The 18,551-nt window shown below is 48.0% G+C and overlaps 1 protein-coding gene across 1 annotated transcript in view; it reads left to right on the top strand.

Annotated features, from left to right (window-relative positions):
- The window catches only part of TSPAN16 (tetraspanin 16), an 85,640-nt gene extending 82,786 nt beyond the window's left edge, over nucleotides 1–2,854 (top strand). Inside the window, 2 exon segments of the mRNA XM_073654235.1 lie at nucleotides 1,877–1,960; nucleotides 2,424–2,854. Of these exon segments, the coding sequence (XP_073510336.1) occupies nucleotides 1,877–1,960; nucleotides 2,424–2,477 (138 nt within the window). The 3' untranslated portion in view covers nucleotides 2,478–2,854.
- The last annotated feature ends 15,697 nt before the right edge of the window (nucleotides 2,855–18,551 follow it).

Raw genomic sequence — 18,551 nt, forward strand, 5'->3', positions numbered from 1 at the left:
ATTCACAATGTTCGTGTATATTGCAGTGACACCATCACCCGTGGTGCCCCACATTGAGAGCTGCGTTTTCCCCATAAGAACAGCCCTGTATCAGCAAACCTTATGGACTTTATATGAGCGACAGTATTCAGCAATGAAGTCTGTTTTGGGGCAAAGCATTGACAACCATCATCCCTAATAATGGAGCAATGGTCGTTACTAGATTGTCCCTGACCCGACCCGAGATCCACAATGCAGAAGAAAAACAGCAGCCCATGAAGGCATCAGGATGTATTTTTTTACAGCCACACATAATGTGTGAGCCTAGATCACTCAGACTACCATTTTTCCCTTTGCGTGGGACCAGCCAGTTTACTACCAGATTGATAGTGTGCACCAGTGCCATTTCATCCATGGTCCAGGGTGGTCTTATAGTGGCTGAAACCTCAGTACCAACAATGTGTGACCGATTCTGCAGTATCCTGGCCCAGTGGTTTACTCTCCGTAGAGTCTATGCCTGCTGATCCACTGGTTTAGTGTCTTCCTAGTGATCCAATGGCTTGGCTTCTATACGTTGTTACTCAGTGTTTGAGTTTACTCCTGATGATCCACTGGTTTAGAAGCTATGCGTCATGATCTGCTGGTTTAAAGTCTACCTAGTGATCCACTGGTTCAGATTCTAGATAGTGATCCATAGGTTTCAATTTTTAGGCTGTGATTCACTGGTTTAGAATCTCTGCTTCAAGTTCCACTGGTTTAGAGTCTATCTGGTGATCCACTGGTTTAGAGTCTGCGATGGATTCAATGGTTTAGAGTTAAGACCCTTGGATCCACTGGTTTAAAATCTATGCATCATGATTTGCTGGTTCAGAGTCTACCTAGTGGTACACAGGTTTCAAGTTTACGCTCTAATATACACTGGTTTAGAGTCTATGCTTCAAGTTCCACTGTTTTATAGTCTATCTGGTGATCCACTGGTTTAGATTCTACACAGTGGTCTACTGGTTTAGAATCTACGTCCTGTCGTTCACTGGTTTAATGACTATGGTTTACTACTTCTACTGGTTTATAGCTTAGCTGGTGATTCACTTGGTAAGCATCTACCTGATGATCTACTAGTTTACAGTTTATGCATCAAGATCCGCTGGTTTAAAGTCTAGTCATCGACTGGTTTAGAGTCTATGCTTCGAGGTTTATAGTCAATCTGGTGATCCACTCATTTAAGGTCTATATAATGCAGCCTACTGGTTTTATCTTCTGAGATCCACTGATTTAGAGCCTATGCCCTGTGAACCACTGGTTTAGAGTCTATACTTGGTGGCCTGGTGTTTTAGAGTCTACTTAATTATCCACTGGTATAGAGTCTTTTCCTCATGATCCACTTTTTTAGAGGCTACCTAATGATCTATTGGTTTAAATTCTACATTCTGCCTAGTCATCTTTCCTTCATGATCCACCCGTGTCGAATATGTTGGTTGAGAGTCTATACTTATGGATCCACAGTGGGTTCGATACTAACTAGATAGATGACCCAGCGGTTTAGAATCTATAACTGGTCATCCGTTGATTTGGTATCTAAACCTGATGATCCAGTAATTTAGCATCTAAATTTGATGATCCAGTGGATCAGTGGCCAAAGCTTTGTCACCGAGTCGTTTCATGGCCTGTAACCAGTAACAGCCCTCCAGACAGATCGGTGAGGTCTATCCGCTCCAGACATTCGTCATACGAGGTCCAGAGGGGAGGATCTCACCTCTGTATCAGATAAAGCGGTTTTGTATGCTCAGGTCCATCAGAGGTCACGGTGAGGTTGGGAATGATTTATTTGGGACTGAGTTACACAATATGCTCAAAACTCACATTTGTAAATATATAATTTTGTTCTCCCATTTTCCAGGGCTGCTTTAAGGCTTTCGAACACTTTTTGTCACAAAATGGAAAAATTGTAGGAGGTGTTGCCCTAGGAATCTGCGGACTGGAGGTAGGTGTCCCGAATCCCCGAAACCTACATTATGGACAAATCCGTTATTTTACAGATTCCGAGTGCAAATCTTCCTGCTTGTTCAGGCCCTGTTGATTTGCTGGCACTTCATGCAGAAACACCCACCTACCGTTTCGTGCATGCAGCCCCCTATGCCCTTTTGTGTTTCTGTGGTTATAAGCTACAAACACACCAATTCTGTGGTTACCTTCTTCGATCTGCCTCCTGCAGTAACATAGGACCGCAGGATTAGACATCACAGGATTTGTCTGTAGTCATCACGGCGACACATAGAGCTGCATAGGAGCTGTAAACACAAAACGGTTGAAGATTTTTAATGAAGATATTTGCAAAGATGCTTCATTTTATATTAAAAAAAAAATTGAAAAAAAAAGGTTGCAAAAGTGTCTACACCCATGATTTTGTAACCTTGTTCATAACTTTGTCTCTTCCTTCCTTCCAGCTGGCGGCCATGATCGTCTCCCTTGTGCTATTTTGCCAGATTGGTAATAAATAGATGCATCCAAAAATTTCATGGCGGTGAAGAATACATGGATTTCAAGCTAAATTACCTGTTATCCACGCAATCCGATTTTCACTACTTTTCCATCATATTCCTGCGGCCTCGGCATGAACGGAACGTACCACGATGCAGAATAGTCGCCCAGCGCTCGCTGTTCTGGCTTGGTAGACATGATATTTAGCTAATATAGACATAAACTATATTTTCTTACTATTCTCTTACCATCATCATCATCATCATCATCATCATCGCTACTCGCTGGTTGTTGTAGAATTAGAGTAATAAATATATATACATATTGTACATATTGGACGAGAATAATAATAATAATAATTATGTACATTTCTAACAATAAAAGGAAATAAATTGTTTATATTGAGTCACTTAATTTTTAAAGGGATATGCTGCATCTTATGAGTCACCCCAAAGTGGGAGGAGCAAACCGCCATAGTGTCCGAGGTTAGTCCAGCAAAGGTGTGACTATCAGCTCCTGCACCCCAACCTGGTAGAGGGGTCTTCAGACCCCCCCTAGAGACCAGGGCTCACAACAACTGCTGTGTGTAAGGCGCTCCACGCTCAAGGTGGTCACCTATACCGACACATTGTCAGACATTTCAGCTGTGCGGGCAGGACTAGATCAGAAGAGTTTCAGGGTCAGAGCGGCCTATTTTCACGCATACTTCCTGTACTTTCAGCAGTCTCCTCATCAGAGGGAGGATTACAATTCCAACTAAAACCTCTAAATACAGTAGAAAACACAAGATCCACCAATGACAATAGGCGATGTCACAGCTCACCTCCTCCCTCCACAATGACCTTCGCACACGCTTCTTAGATGCCTCAATACAGGAGAGGGTAGGAATCAGTCTATTGCTGCTAATGTACTTGTGAATTTTCTGAAACAGTTGTAAAGATACTATCTTTATTGAAAGTTTTGAACAATACAACAAAAACAAGGCAAATAAAACCTTACGGAGGGGTATAACTGGGGAATCCTGTTACGCCTCGGCCACTGTGGCCAGTAAATGACCTACGCTCTCCCCCATCCGTAAAAAAAAGTTATTATTTATTTATATTGATTCCATGGTGCTGTACATGTGAAGTGGTTACATGCAAAATACAGATTTTCCTTACAGTAAACAAACTAACAATGATAGACTGGTACAGAGGGAAGAGGACCCTGCCCTTGCGGGCTTACATTGTAACAGATGATGGGGAAGGAGACAGTAGATTGGGGGGTTGCAGTAGCTCCGGTGTTGAGGTGGCAGCGAGGTCATGGCAGGTTGTAAGATTTCTTGAAGAGATGGGTTTTCAGGTTCCATCTGAAGGATCCAGGTCTGGTGGATAATCGAACGTGTTGAGGCACAGAAATTCCAGAGGACGGGGGATATTCGGGAGAAGTCTTGAAGGCGATTGGGTGCAGAGCAAATAAGTGTGGAGGAGAGAAGGAGGTCTTGGGAGGACCGGAGGTTACGTGAGGGAATATATCGGGAGATTAGTTCAGAGATATACGGAGGAGAGAGGTTATGGATGGCTTTGTAGGTCAGTGTTAGTAGTTTGAACTGGATACGCTGGGGGAATGGGAGCCAGTGAAGGGATTTGCAGAGCGGAGGAGTAGAGAGGAGAGAGATTAACTAGTCAGGCAGCAGAGTTAAGGACGGACTGGAGGGGTGCGAGAGTGTTAGCAGGTAGGCCACAGAGGAGGATGTTGCAGTAGTCGAGGTGGGAGATGATGAGGGCATGCACAAGCAGTTTAGTAGATTGAGGGTTGAGGAAGGGACGGATTCTGGAAATATTTTTGAGTTGGAGGCGACAGGAGGTGGCGAGATCTTGGATGTGGGGTTTGAAGGACAGGGCAGAGTCGAGCGTTACTCCGAGGCAGCGGATTTACGGTACAGGGGAAAGAGTGATGTAATTTATTGTGATGGATAGATCAGGTGGGGAAGATACGTGAGATGGAGGAAAGACAATGAGTTCAAATTTTTCCATATTGAGCTTGAGGAAGTGGGAGGAGAAGGAGGATATGGCTGATAGACATGCTGGGATTCTGGACAGCAGAGACGTGACGTCTGGGCCAGAGAGGTAGATCTGAGTGTCATCAGCGTACCGATAATACTGGAAGCCATGGGACTTTGAGCTGTCTCAGGCCTAGGGTATAGAAGGAGAAGAGTAGGGGTCCTAGGACAGAGCCTTGAGGGACTCCAATAGAGATGGGGCGGGGTGAGGAGGTGGAGTGGGAGATGCTAAATGTGCGGATGGAAAGGTATGAGGAGATTCAGGATAGGGCAAGGTTTTTGACGCCAATGGAAGAGAAGATCTGTAGTATGAGGCAGTGGTCAACTGTGTCAAAGGCAGAGGACAGGTCTAGAAGGAGGAGTATGGAGAATTGTCTGTTCTCTTTGGCTGTCATTAGTAATTTTGGTCAGGGCAGTTTTGGTGGGATGGTGGGGACGGAAGCCAGATTTCAGTTGTCAAAAAGAGCGAGAGATGAGAGGAAAGTTCAGCGTGAACATGTTGCTCAAGGAGTTTGAAGGCAAGTGGGAGCAGCGATATGGGGCGGAGCTGGACAAAGAGATTGAGTCGAGGGATAGCTTTTTGAGGGTAGGTGTGATTGTGGCATGTTTGAAATCATTGGGGAAGGTACCAGAATTTAATGACTGGTTAAAGAGATGGGTTCTCTATGGAATGAGTGTGGGAGTGAGGTTGGGGAGGAGGTGAGATGGGGTCAAGTGCACATGTGGTGAGGTTTGATTTGGAGAGGAGACAAGTAAGTTCTCCTTCAGTGATGTTGGAGAGGGAGGTTATGGGGGAAGGGCATTGGTCTGGTAAACAAAGGGGTTGTGGTGGTTAAACAATAAAGACTTGCCTTGTTTGGTCAATCTTGTTTTTGAAGTGTGTGACAAAGTCCTCAGCAGAAATGAAGGAAGTCCGAGGGGGCAGTGGAGGGCGGAGGAGGGATTTGAAAGTGTTGAATAACTGTTTGGGGTTGTAGGATAAGGAAGATACAACAGTTGTGAAGTAGGCCTGTTTAGCAGAGGTGAGGGCTGATTTGAATGCAGTGAAGTCATCTTGCGAATGTGTTTTCTTCCAACGCCGCTCCGCAACCCTGGACACTTGCCAAAGCTTTTTAGTGAGGTTATTGTGCCAGGATTGTCTATTGATTCGTCGCACTCTGACATGCACGAGAGGGGTGACCGAGTCAATAGCTGATGCAAGAGTGGCGTTGTAGAAAGCAGTGGCGCTGTCTGTGTCATGAAGTGAAGATATGGATGTCAGTGGTAGAACAGAGTCAGATAGTGTGTATGTCTAGATGTGCGAGGTTTCTGTGGGGGTGCACTAGTTTCTGGACATGGGTGACAGGTGAGGAAGACAGGGATGAGAATGTGAGTAGATGGTGGTCAGATAGGGGGAGAATCATAGAATCATAGAATCATAGAATGGTAGAGTTGGAAGGGACCTCCTGGGTCATCTGGTCCAACCCCCTGCTCAAAGCAGGATTCACTAAATCATCTCAGACAGATGTCTGTCCAGCCTCTGTTTGAAGACGTCCATTGAAGGGGAACTCACCACCTCTCGTGGCAGCCTGTTCCACTCATTAATCACCCTAACTGTCAAAAAGTTTTTTCTAATATCTAATCTGTGTCTCCTCCCATTTAGTTTCATCCCATTGCTTCTAGTCTTTCCTTGTGCAAATGAGAATAAAGATGATCCTTCTACAATGTGACAGTCCTTGACATATTTGTAGACCGCTATTAAGTCTCCTCTCAGTCTTCTTTTTTGCAAGCTAAACATTCCCAAATCCTGCAACCGTTCCTCATAGGACATGGTTTGCAGACCGGTCACCATTCTGGTCGCTCTTCTCTGAACTTGCTCCAGTTTGTCTATGTCTTTTTTAAAATGTGGTGCCCAAAACTGTACACAGTATTCCAGATGAGGTCTGACCAAAGAGGAGTAAAGACCGATAATGACTTCACGTGATCTAGACTCTATGCTTCTGTTAATACATCCCAGAATTGTATTTGCCTTTTTTGCTGCTGCATCACACTGTTGACTCATGTTCAGTCTATGATCTATTAGTATACCTAAGTCTTTTTCACATGTACTGTTGCTTAGCTCTATTCCTCCCATTCTGTATATGCTTTTTTCATTTTTATTGCCCAGATGTAGTACTTTGCATTTTTCCCTGTTAAAAACCATTCTGTTGGTTGCTGCCCACTGCTCCAGTTTATTTAGGTCTTTTTGAATCCTCTCTCTCTCTTCTCTAGTATTAGCTATCCCTCCTAGCTTTGTGTCATCAGCAAATTTAATCAGTTTACCCTCAATTCCTTCATCTAAATCATTGATAAAGATGTTGAACAATACAGGTCCCAGGACGGAGCCCTGTGGTACCCCACTTGAGACATTCATCCAGCTGGATGTGAAGCCATTTACAACCACCCTTTGAGTCCGATCACTAAGCCAGTTATGAATCCACCTAACAGTTGCCTGGTCCATTGCATACTTGGTCATTTTTTCAATAAGGATGGTGTGAGATACTTTGTCAAATGCTTTGCTGAAGTCAAGATATACTATATCTACAGCATTTCCCTGATCCACCCAGTCAGTGATTCTGTCATAGAAGGAAATTAAGTTAGTCTGACATGACTTGTTAGTTACAAACCCATGCTGACTCTGGTTAATCACTTCATTCTTATCCATGTACTTACATACATGTTGTTTAATAATTTGTTCAAAGATCTTTCCTGGTATAGAAGTCAGACTCACCGGCCTATAGTTGCCTGGGTCCACCTTCTTCCCCTTTTTGAAGATAGGAACAACGTTTGCTCTTCTCCAGTCTTCTGGGACTTCTCCTGTTCTCCAAGAATTTTCAAAGATTATGGAGAGTGGTTCTAAAATTTCTTCTACGATCTCCTTCAGTACTCTGGGGTGTAATTCATCTGGACCTGGAGACTTGAACTTATTTATGTTAGCTAAATATTCCCTCACAATCTTTCTGTTTACAGATAACTTGGATTCCTCTATTCCTTTAAAAGGACAGTGAAGATCAGTTGATGTTACATTTTCTTTCTGAGAGAAAACGGATGCAAAATAGGAATTAAAAAGTTCGGCCTTCTCAACATCCTCTCTTACCATTTCTCCATTTTCATCCTGTAAAAATCCTATAGCATCTTTGACTTTTCTTTTACTTTTGACATACCCCCAAAATCCTTTTTTTATTGCTTTTGACATCTCTTGCAAGCCTTAATTCATTGTCAGCTTTAGCTAACCTGATACGTGCCCTGCAGGATCTGCAGACTGCATTATAATCTTCTTTAGATATGCCTCCCTCTTTCCATTTAATAAGCATTTCTTTCTTTCTTTTTAGCATGTGTTTAAGTTCTGTGTTCATCCATCCTGGTTTCCTTAAATGCTTCCCATTCTTCCTACTTTTCGGGATTGTTAACGATTGTGCTTTGAGAATCTCATTTTTAAAAATTTCCCATCCTTCCTGGACATTTTTGTCCTTAAGGACATCCAGCCATTGGATCCCTCCTATTCTATTTCTGAGTCTCTTAAAATCTGCCTTTCTAAAATCTAACCTTGAAGTTTGAGTCTTCACATGTCTTCCTCCTCTAGTTATCCAAAATTCTATAATAGCATGATCGCTGCCTCCTAGGGTCCCAGCCACCTTTACCTCCTCAACCATTTCCTCCCTGTTTATAAGGATTAGATCCAAAGTAGCAGATCCCCTTGTTTTCTCCCCTACCTTTTGGAAGATAAAGTTGTCAGCAAGAGAGGATAAGAATTTGCTTGACCTGTTAGTTTTACTTGAGAGAGATTCCCAACAAATGTCTGGATAGTTGAAATCTCCCATGACCACTACGTCATATTTTTTGGAGAACTTGGTCATTTGATACATAAAGAGTTCATCCATATCTTCAGCTTGCCCAGGTGGCCTGTAGTAAATGCCTACAATGGTGTCCTTTCTGTTGTTCTCTCCTTGTATTCTTACCCAAACAGTTTCCACAGAACTCCCAGTCTCTGAAGCTTCAATCTCTGTGCAGATATACGCTTTTCTAACATACAATGCAACACCTCCTCCTCGTTTATCAAGTCTGTTTCTTGCAAATAAGTTGTATCCTTTTAGCCTTTTATTCCAATCATGTGTATCGTCCCATCAAGTTTCAGTGATTCCAATGACATCATATTTCTTTTCCTGCATTAGTAGTTCCAATTCTCCTTGTTTGTTGCCCATTCTTTGTGCATTTGTATAAAAACATTTTAGTTTGTGATTGGTTTCTCTTCCTACCATATTTTTATTATTTAAATTGTTTTGTCTTTGTTCTTCTTTTCCACTTCCAGTAGCAGAGATCTCAATAGTATTTGTCAGCTGTATGGCTTTTTCTGGCCTTTTGCTTCCCTTCCCACATTGTTCTAGTTTAAAGCTCTCCTGATGAGTGTAGCAAGGCGACTTCCAAATACATGTTTTCCAGTCTTCGTAAGGTGCACCCCATCTCTAGCAAGTAGTCCATCGTATAGGTAATTCATTCCGTGATCCAGAAATCCAAATCCTTGTTGACGGCACCATCGACGTAGCCAGTTGTTCACCTGTAGAATCTTATTCCACCTCATTGTTCCATGGCCATCCACTGGGAGGATGGATGAGAAGACCACCTGCGCTCCCAATTCTTTCACTTTATTGCCTAAAGGCCCCGTCACACTAAGCGATGCAGCAGCGATCCCGACAACGATACGACCTGTCAGGGATCGTTGCTGCATCGCTAATACATCGCTGGTGAGCTGTCAAACAGGCAGGCTCACCAGCGATGAGGGGAGCAGCGATATCGTGGAAAGAATCGTTCCACGATGTCCTGCTCCCGTTCCCAGCCTGCTGCTTAAGCAGGAGCAGGCTGGTAACTATGGTAAATATCGGGTTACTAAGTGCGCGTGTGCCCCTAGTAACCCACTGTTTACCATGGATACCACTCTGCTACGGTGCGCTGGAGCCTCCGCTCACCGTAGCAGAGTGGTATCTATGGTAAACAGCGGGTTACTAAGTGCGCGCGTGCCCCTAGTAACCCGATATTTACCATGGTTACCAGCCAGATCGTTGGTCCCGCTGGTCACACACAGCGATGTGTGCTGGCCAGCGGGAGGCCAACGACCAAAAAATGGTCCAGGACACTTTGCAACGATCAGCGACCTCACAGCAGGGGCCTGATCGTTGCAAAGTGTCACACATAGCGACATCGCTGGTGAGGTCGCTGGTGAGTCACCAAAACCGTGACACAGCAGCGATCTCGCTAGCGATATCGCTTAGTGTGACGGGGCCTTAAGTCTTCAAAGTCACTGCAGATGGTTTCCAGGTCCTTTCTTGCGGTGTCATTTGTCCCCACATGTATTAGCAGGAATGGGTAGTGATCTGTAGGTCTGAAGAGTCTTGATATCCTGTCAGACACATCTTTAATTTTTGCTCCTGGAAGACAGCACATTTCTCTTGAGGTTATGTCTGGTCTGCAGATAGCGGCCTCTGTTCCTCTTAACAGGGAATCCCCCATGACCACCACTCTCCGTTTTTTCTTCACAACATTCTTCTTTCTCCATCCAGGAGGATTCTTAGGGCTTACAAGGTTATTCATTGCTGGCAAAGTCTTATTTTGCTGTATTTCTTCATGGTTCTCCTGCGTGAGAGCCTGGTACTGGTTCCTGAGCAGTATGGGTGCTGACTGCCTCTCGATCCTCCTGCTTCTGTGGGTCACATGCTTCCATTCCTCTGTTTCGTCAGGTGCAGTTCGAATTTCTTCTCTTTCTGAATCATGAAGAGATAATTCTGCTCTATGTAAGAACTCTTCACCTTCCTTAATGATTTTCAAGGTAGTTAACCTCTCTTCTAGATTTCGCAACTTTTCCTCCAACAGGGACACAAGCTTGCATTTCTGTCATGTGAGAGTGGAGGTTGTGAGATTAGATAGGGAGCAGAGTTAGGTGAAGATAAGGTTCAATGTATGTCCGACTGTGTGGGTGGATGAGGAGGAACACTGAATAAGCCCAAAAGATGAGGTAAGCGACAGGAGTTTGGAGGCTGCTGACTGGTGAGGGTCATTGGGGATGTTGAAGTCACCCATGTTGATGGTGGGGATGTCGGCAGAGAGAAAGTAAAGAAGCCAGGTGGAGAATTGGTCAATAAAGTCATTGACCGGGCCCGGAGGTTGGTATATGATGGCCACTTGGAGGTTGGAGGGACAGTAGATGTGAACAGAGTGAACTTCAAAGGAAGGCAGGATAATGGAGGGTAGAGGTGGGATTGGGTTAAAGGTGTAGTTGGTAGAAAGGAGAAGACCCACTTCTCCCCCATGTCTGTTGCCAGGGCGAGGAGTGTGGGTGAAGTGGAGGCCACTGTAACACAGCGCTGCAGGTGAGGCTGTGTTGGAGGGTGTCAGCCATGTTTCGGTGAGGCCCAGGTAGTACCATACGCCACACACTAAACCAAGCAGAGCTTTATTAGAGAAGGCCAAGGAAGAAATGACATAAAAAGGAATGACTAATCTTTGCCAAAGAGTACCTTGACAAACCACAATCCTTCTGGGAAAATGTTCTGTGGACAGATGAAACAAAAATTGAGCTTTTTGGCAACGCAAAGCAACAGTTTGTTTACACACAGTGCAATGAAGCTTATAAGGGAACGAACATCTTACCTAAGGTTAAGCATGGTGTAGGATCCTTAATGCTGTGGGTTTGCTTTGCTGCGTCTAGTACTGGAGGCAGGGGATACATAGAAATAATTGGGCCCCACCCCACAAAAAATATATATATTTGTCTGTGTCACAGAAGAGCAGATCTCACAACATTCCAGCCTTTACATAGGAATTTTCCTCCTGCTGAAGCCCTAGATTTCTATTTTATTGCCCCCATAAAATGTGATGCCAATGAAAGTGCCCCCCAAACACAGTATGATACCCCCATGGTGCATTCCTCCACATTAGCCCCCACATGCACAGTATAATGCCCTATTGTACCCCACTTCAACTCCCAAGGCAAAGTATGGTGACCCTAACACAGTATGATCCCCCAACTGTGACTCCCACACAGCCCGCCATACAGTATAATGGGCCTCCAAACAGTATAATGGCCCCACACAGCCCTCCAAACAGTATGATGGACCCCACACAAATCTTCACACCATATAATTGCTTTCATACAGTATAATGGCCCCCCACATAGCCCTCAAAATATTATAATGGCCCCACATAGCCTTCCATATAGTATAATGCGCCCCCACCATAATCCTCCATATAGTAAAATGAACTTCCCATGGTCCTTCATAGAATATAATGCACTCCCCATAGTCCTCCATACAGTATATTACACACCCCATAGGGTAAAATGCAGCCCCCATATAGTATAATGCACCCCACAGTCCAGCAGTATTATGGGCACCACGTACTCACTGCTTTTAAAATACCGTATATTTTAAATAAACTGACCCGATTATAAGCCGAGGCCCCTAATTTTACCACAAAAAAATGGGAAAACTTATTGACTCGAGTATAAGCCTAGGGTGGGAAATGCAGCAGCTACTGGTAAATTTCCCCATCTTAGTACGCATTGCTCCCTCATCCCCAATCCTGGTACATATGGCCCCCTCATCCACCAATCCTGGTACGTATGGCACCCCTCATCCTCTAATCCTGGTACGTATGGCCCCCTCTTACACCAATCCTGGTAAGCATGACCCCTCATGCCCCAATCCTGGTAAGCATTGCTCCCTCATCCCCCAACCCTGGTACGTATAGCACCCCTCATCACCCAATGCTGGTAAACATGGCCCCCTCATCCCCCAATCCTGGTACGTATGGCACCCCTCATCCCCCAATCCTGGTACGTATGGCACCCTTCATCCCCCAATCCTGGTACATATGGCACCCCTCATCCCACAATCCTGGTACACATTGCTCCCTCATCCCCACTCCTGGTATGCATGGCCCCCTCATCCCCCAATCCTGGTATGTGTGGCCCCCCTCATCCCCCAATCCTGGTATGCATGGCACCCCTCACCCCCAATCCTGGTATGCATGGCCCCCTCATCCCCCAATCCTGGTATGCATGGTCCCCTCATCCTCCAATCCTGGTATGCATGGCACCCTTCACCCCCAATCCTGGTATGTATGGCCCCCTCATCCCCCAATCCTGGTATGCATGGCCACCTCATCCCCAATCCTGGTATGCATGGCCTCCTCATCCCCCAATCCTGGCATGCATGGCACCCTTCACCCCCAATCCTGGTATGTGTGGCCCCCTCATCCCCAATCCTGGTATGCATGGCCCCCTCATCCCCCAATCCTGGTATGTATGGCATCCCTCATCCCCCAATCCTAGTATGCATGGTCCCCTCATCCTGCAATCCTGGTATGTATGGCATCCGTCATCCACCAATCCTGGTATGTGTGGTCCCCCGATCCTTGTATGTGTGGCCCCCTAATCCCCCAATCCTGGTATGCATGGTCCTATCACTGCATACACAAAAAATAAACACTAACGCTCACCTTCCTTTCTCACCTCTGCTCGAGAGCTGCGTTCTGTCTGCAAGCAGCTTATGTCAGCATCTGAGCAGCACGCACTCTCAGACACTGATGTGAGCTGCCGGCATATTCACTCCTCTCCATGCCGGGTCTATGGGTGTGGAGAGGAGCGAATATGCATTCTCTTTAGTAGAGGGCACTGTTAGCAGGAGCTGTGGCTCAACGCTCCTCTGTGCCCGCTACTAAAGAGAATGATTATTCATTCTTCTCCACGCCCATGGGCGCAGAGAAGAGGGAATATTTATTTCACCTTTAGCAGTGGGCACACGTGGTCACTGCAGCAGAGGCTACTGCATGTGCTCCACTCTGCCGCCGCAACCTCTCCTCCCGCCCCCCACAGTAAATACAATACTCACCTATCCTCCTCGTCCCTCTGCTGTTTCGGGGCTCCCCCGGCTTACGGGCCCCCCTCCTGGCTCACGGACCCCATAGCATACGCCACTGACTGGAGGCCTTGACCGTATCACAGGAATCATGAAATCAGAGAATCATCAAGAGATTTTAGAGCGAAATGTCCTACCCAGTGTAAGAAAACTTGGTTTGAGTCAAAGATCATGGGTCCTCCAGCAAGACAATGACCCAAAGCACACATCCAAAAGTACACAGGAATGGTTGAAAAAGAGAAAATGGACTGTTTTAAAATGGCCAGCAATGAGTCCTGACCTCAATCCCATTGAAAATCTTCATTCAAGAGCTTGAACAAACTGCACAGGAAGAGTAGGAGAAAATTCCAGCTGAAAAGTGAAAGAAGCTTATAGATGGCTACAAGAAATGTCTGGAGGCTGTCAGCAATGCAAAAGGGTGTGCAACTGACGCGCCCCCTGGGCCGTGGGGTATTCGGTGCTGGGCCGGTCGTTTCTAGGGGACATGTCACAGTGGCGGTGACCCGGTCCGCGACCCAGGGCGGTCAATCAAAAGGGGTGTATTTACAGGGGATTTATAGTTTTTATATATAGTTCGTGACGCCACCTGTGGTATGCGGCTAAAGGGAGCCGCCGCTGCGGAGCAGGTCCACTGGAGCTGGTGTGAATGCAGCAGAGTTGGTTTAGCTCTCCACAGGTAGAGCTTAGCTCCAGGGCTGTGCTGGGCGTTGTAGTGCAGGGGTTGATGGCGCAGCAAGAAACACAGAGACAAGGAAGTGCAGTCCCAGGGTCTTTACTCACAGTTATTGCAGTCAAGATTACAGGCGCCAAAGTAATCTCCCTCGTCGTGCTGTTCTTACTCAGTGAGGGGTTCAGTCCACCCCCAGATAGCTCCGGAGTACTTAGCAGGACCCCCTTCTGTGTCCTCTCCCTGGCCTTTTCCCTGCACCTCACACCTAGTATCTCCAATCTGGTACCCGAGGGCCTTGGCGGGCGACGTCTGTTCCGTCCCCTGGGTCCTATATGGCTACCTTCTCGGTGAGACTGGCGTGGACTTGTGGCTACAGGACATAAAGTACTGCAGCCTCCGGTTTCTAGCTGAGACTTGCAATCTTCTACTAGTTGAGGGACCGGTTCCCCTTAGATGGCCTGACCCCTCCACCACCAGGCAGATGCGGGCGTACGGGTGGCCTTCTGCACGGCCCGTACCCCTAGGTTCCTTTCTTCTGTTCCTGGAGCCTCTCTGCTCCCTCTGCTCTCTTCTCTCCTTCCCCTCAGACTTGGGCCTCACTGGCTAGGCCCCCCTCTGGAGCAGAGCTCCTGCAGAACTTCTGCTCTTTCACTTTCCTCCTCTGACTGAACACACTGATCTAAGATGGCTTCCTATTTTATATCTTCCTCTCATGTGCTCCCCTGAGCTACTTCCTCCACCCACACCCACTACATAGTTCCCCCCTCTCTGGGTTCCCCCCACTCCAGCCAGGAAAGGGGCTCAGCAAGCACCAGAGGCATCTTGCCCCTCCTGCTGGCTTGGAATGGTGTGTGTTGGATGCAGGTGTTAGGGTCCTGAGCTGTACTCCTTCCTTACCTGAGAGTGAGATGCCACATCTCTGGCTGAGATGCAACACCTCTGTGGCGACCGAACCCTCAGGGGTGCCACATACCCCCCTGGTAAAACACAGCATGTCCGCGGGCTGGAACAGAGTAAAAGACAAAGTATTTTAAAGACATGCAAAATTTTAGAATGCATTCGCATAGAAGATTAACAACATAACATCCCTTCCCTTTATGGGAGGCTCTTTTTCTTTAACCTTACTGGTTAAGTTTCCTTACCAAAAACATTATAAAACTTTTTAAAGAACATCTCTCTTTACACATATAAAACATTTTTCTCATTAAACATTTTTCAACAGGTTACAGCACGATCTGCAACCAAACATCAAGGGAGCTAGACCCTGTTCCAGGCAGGTCAGAAGCTCCAGTGAGAGAGACAGGAAGATACAGAAAGGAGGCCTTACACCCGCTCACTGGGGAGCAAGACCAGAAGTGCACACCACCTACAAGTACCCCGGACCATACCTGACTACCATCTGCAGTAAAGGTACTGAAACTAGCCCCTGTGTGTGTCTGTTCTTCCTCTGTCCCAGCTGGGTCCCCTCTCTCCTGCATCCCTTCACTCCACACTGCCCCCGGGGCCTGCTCCACCTGTGGGGAGCAGAAACACCTCAGCTGCCATCCCAACACCCCCGGAGGTCTGAAGCAGCGCTGGTAATCATTACCAGGTACCACAGGTGGCGTCACAAACTATTTATTTTATTTTTCCTATCCAAGTTACAAATCCCCTTTTTAGTTGACCGCCCTGGTCCACGGACCGGGCCAGCCACTGTGACTTATCCCCCACCAGCATCCATAGGCCCGGCTGCCGAGTACCCCATTGCCCTGGGGGCGCGTCACTAGCAAACACGAACATGAGGGACCCGTCGATAAACCCTCAACGTAGGCCTGGGCGTGGCTACAGGGCATAGGCGATCCGGTCGTTGGACCACGTCTTCGGCCACGCCAAACGGGGTTTTGTTCTGAGGTCATTTCTTGTGGATTTATAAAACAAATAGGGGGCACTCTAATAAGTGCAACTATTTACAATGGAAAGTTCTTTGGTTATTCACCTTCCATAACCTAATGTCCCTTTACCCTTACGTGTAACTAAAGGCATATGTCATTTTTAGTGCACACAGAAACAAATTTTAAATTGTAAACTTTCCTGTACCCTTATGGGTAACTGTTTACAGTTCAGTTCCATCTACTATGCTTTAGTAGTCGTGCTCCCTCCGGGGAAGCTCTTGTCCACTGTAGGCTGGCCCAGCCGGGTCTTCAGCCCTGTAGGGTGAGGAACTGCTCGCTTTCCCCACCCGGTGGACATTCAGGGCATACCAGCCCCTTTCACCTCTGTGTCTGGTGTAGGTGACGCAATCACCCGGGTACAGGTTCCGGTCTGGGTGACCTTCTTTTAGGTGGGACTCCACGTCTCTCCGGTTTACAAAAAGGTCTGTCTCAGACTGCGGGTCCCGGATGAAGCTCCAACCTCCTTCCAGGTTGAACTTTACTATGGTCCCCTCGGCACGGGGACCGGATGCTGCCCTACTGTTTCTGCGGGCCCGGGCCTTCTCCTCCATGTTGCGGGCTTCCAGCTTCTCCCAACGCACCCGCCGAATGTGTCGCTCCCTCTCGAGCTGCTCCAGCTCTCTCCTGCAGTGCTCTTTTCTGCGGGCCGCCTCTGCCTTTGTTTCTTGGGGAAACCCCATGAGATCTCCCCGGGGGTTGTCCCACTCGAATTGATCCTCCTTACCTCCGGAGACGGCGGAGGGCAGGGGAGCCGGTAAGAGTGGGGGCTGCTGGTCCTCCACCTCTGCGGACCAATCCCATGGACGGCATCTACACACCCATTCGGGTGTCAGGGGAGGAGGTTCCCGTAAGGGGCCCAGGAGCGGGCCGGTGTTGCTGGTGCCCGGAGGTGACGGTTCCGGGGCTTGGAGGACGTCTAGGGCGGGCGCGCCCCGGGACAGATATCCAGGGAGGAGGGTCTGGAATGGATTCGCGCCTCACGCACCCGGGGGCAGAGGGCCTTGCTGGGGTGTTAGGAGCGGGACGGTGTCAGTAGCGCCCGGGATCGACGATTCCACCAGGGGGCCCAGGAGCAGGTCAGCGGCTCTAGCGCCCGGGACAGGGAGACTTCTCTTACCTGCTCCCGCGGCCGCTCTTGCGCTGCACTCCGCTTCCTGGCGCTGGTCCGGATCCGCCAAGGCTGGGGCGCTGCCTGTGCTTGGCAGCGTAGTCTGCTGCCGGCTTGCCATCTTCTCCACCATCTCCTTTTTCCAGCTGGTGATGGCCTCTTGCTGGGCCCTCTTCATTTTCCGGTTTAGGTCCTCCATCCCGGCGTAGAGGAACTCTGAATCCTCCCGAGACAGCGTGGCAACTAACTCCTCCAGGGTGAGGGGCGCCTCCGGTGGTAACAGGCCGCTGGCAGGGATTCCGGTCTCTCTTCCGTCCATGTTCCCTGCCGGGTGTGATCTGTCTGGATGGATCCAGACCACACCCCGTCTCCCAGTTTTATTCTTCCCTCTCCCCTTTCTGGGGCGGTCCCATGTCTGCTTGCTGTCGGTCACATCTGGGGGCGTCTCCTCCAGACCAATGGACAGGTCCAGGGTTATGGCCACAGTTGCAGTGGGTGGGCCGCGCTTTTGGCGCCATTCTGGGACCCGGCCCACGATGGGAGACGATCTCTTGTTGTTGTTTGGCTCGCACATAATGGCGCCCGTTCTTCAGGGGCGAGCGCCACATTCAGTAGAAAACACAGTCTTTAGGCGCACAATACCCGGTGATAACGGGTGGGTTACATATCCTGTTCGTGACGCCAAGTATTACGCGCCCCCTGGGCCATGGGGTACTCGGTGCCGGGCCGGTCGTTGCTATGGGAGATGTCACAGTGGCGGTGACCCGGTCCGTGACCCAGGGCGGTCAATCAAAAGGGGTGTATTTAGAGGGGATTTATAGTTTTTATATAGTTCATGACGCCACCTGTGGAATGCAGCTAAAGGGAGCCGCCGCTGCGGAGCAGGTCCTCTGGAGCTGGTGTGAATGCAGCAGAGTTGGTTTAGCTCTCCACAGGTAGAGCTTAGCTCCAGGGCTGTGCTGGGCGTTGTAGTGCAGGGGTTGATGGCGCAGCAAGAAACACAGAGACAAGGAAGTGCAGTCCCAGGGTCTTTACTCACAGTTATTGCAGTCCAGATTACAGGTGCCAAAGTAATCTCCCTCGTCGTGCTGTGCTTACTCAGTGAGGGGTTCAGTCCACCCCCAGATAGCTCCGGAGTACTTAGCAGGACCCCCTTTTGTGTCCTCTCCCTGGCCTTTTCCCTTCACCTCACACCTAGTATCTCCAATCTGGTACCCGAGGGCCTTGGCGGGCGACGTCTGTTCCGTCCCCTGGGTCCTATATGGCTACCTTCTCGGTGAGACTGGCGTGGACTTGTGGCTACAGGACATAAAGTACTGCAGCCTCCGGTTTCTAGCTGAGATTTGCAATCTTTTACTAGTTGAAGGACCAGTTCCCCTTAGATGGCCTGACCCCTCCACCACCGGGCAGATGCGGG

Source organism: Phyllobates terribilis, unplaced genomic scaffold (assembly GCF_046119375.1).
Source record: "Phyllobates terribilis strain yellow unplaced genomic scaffold, ASM4611937v1 Scaffold_11__3_contigs__length_659146591, whole genome shotgun sequence".
Classification (NCBI taxonomy): domain Eukaryota; kingdom Metazoa; phylum Chordata; class Amphibia; order Anura; family Dendrobatidae; genus Phyllobates; species Phyllobates terribilis.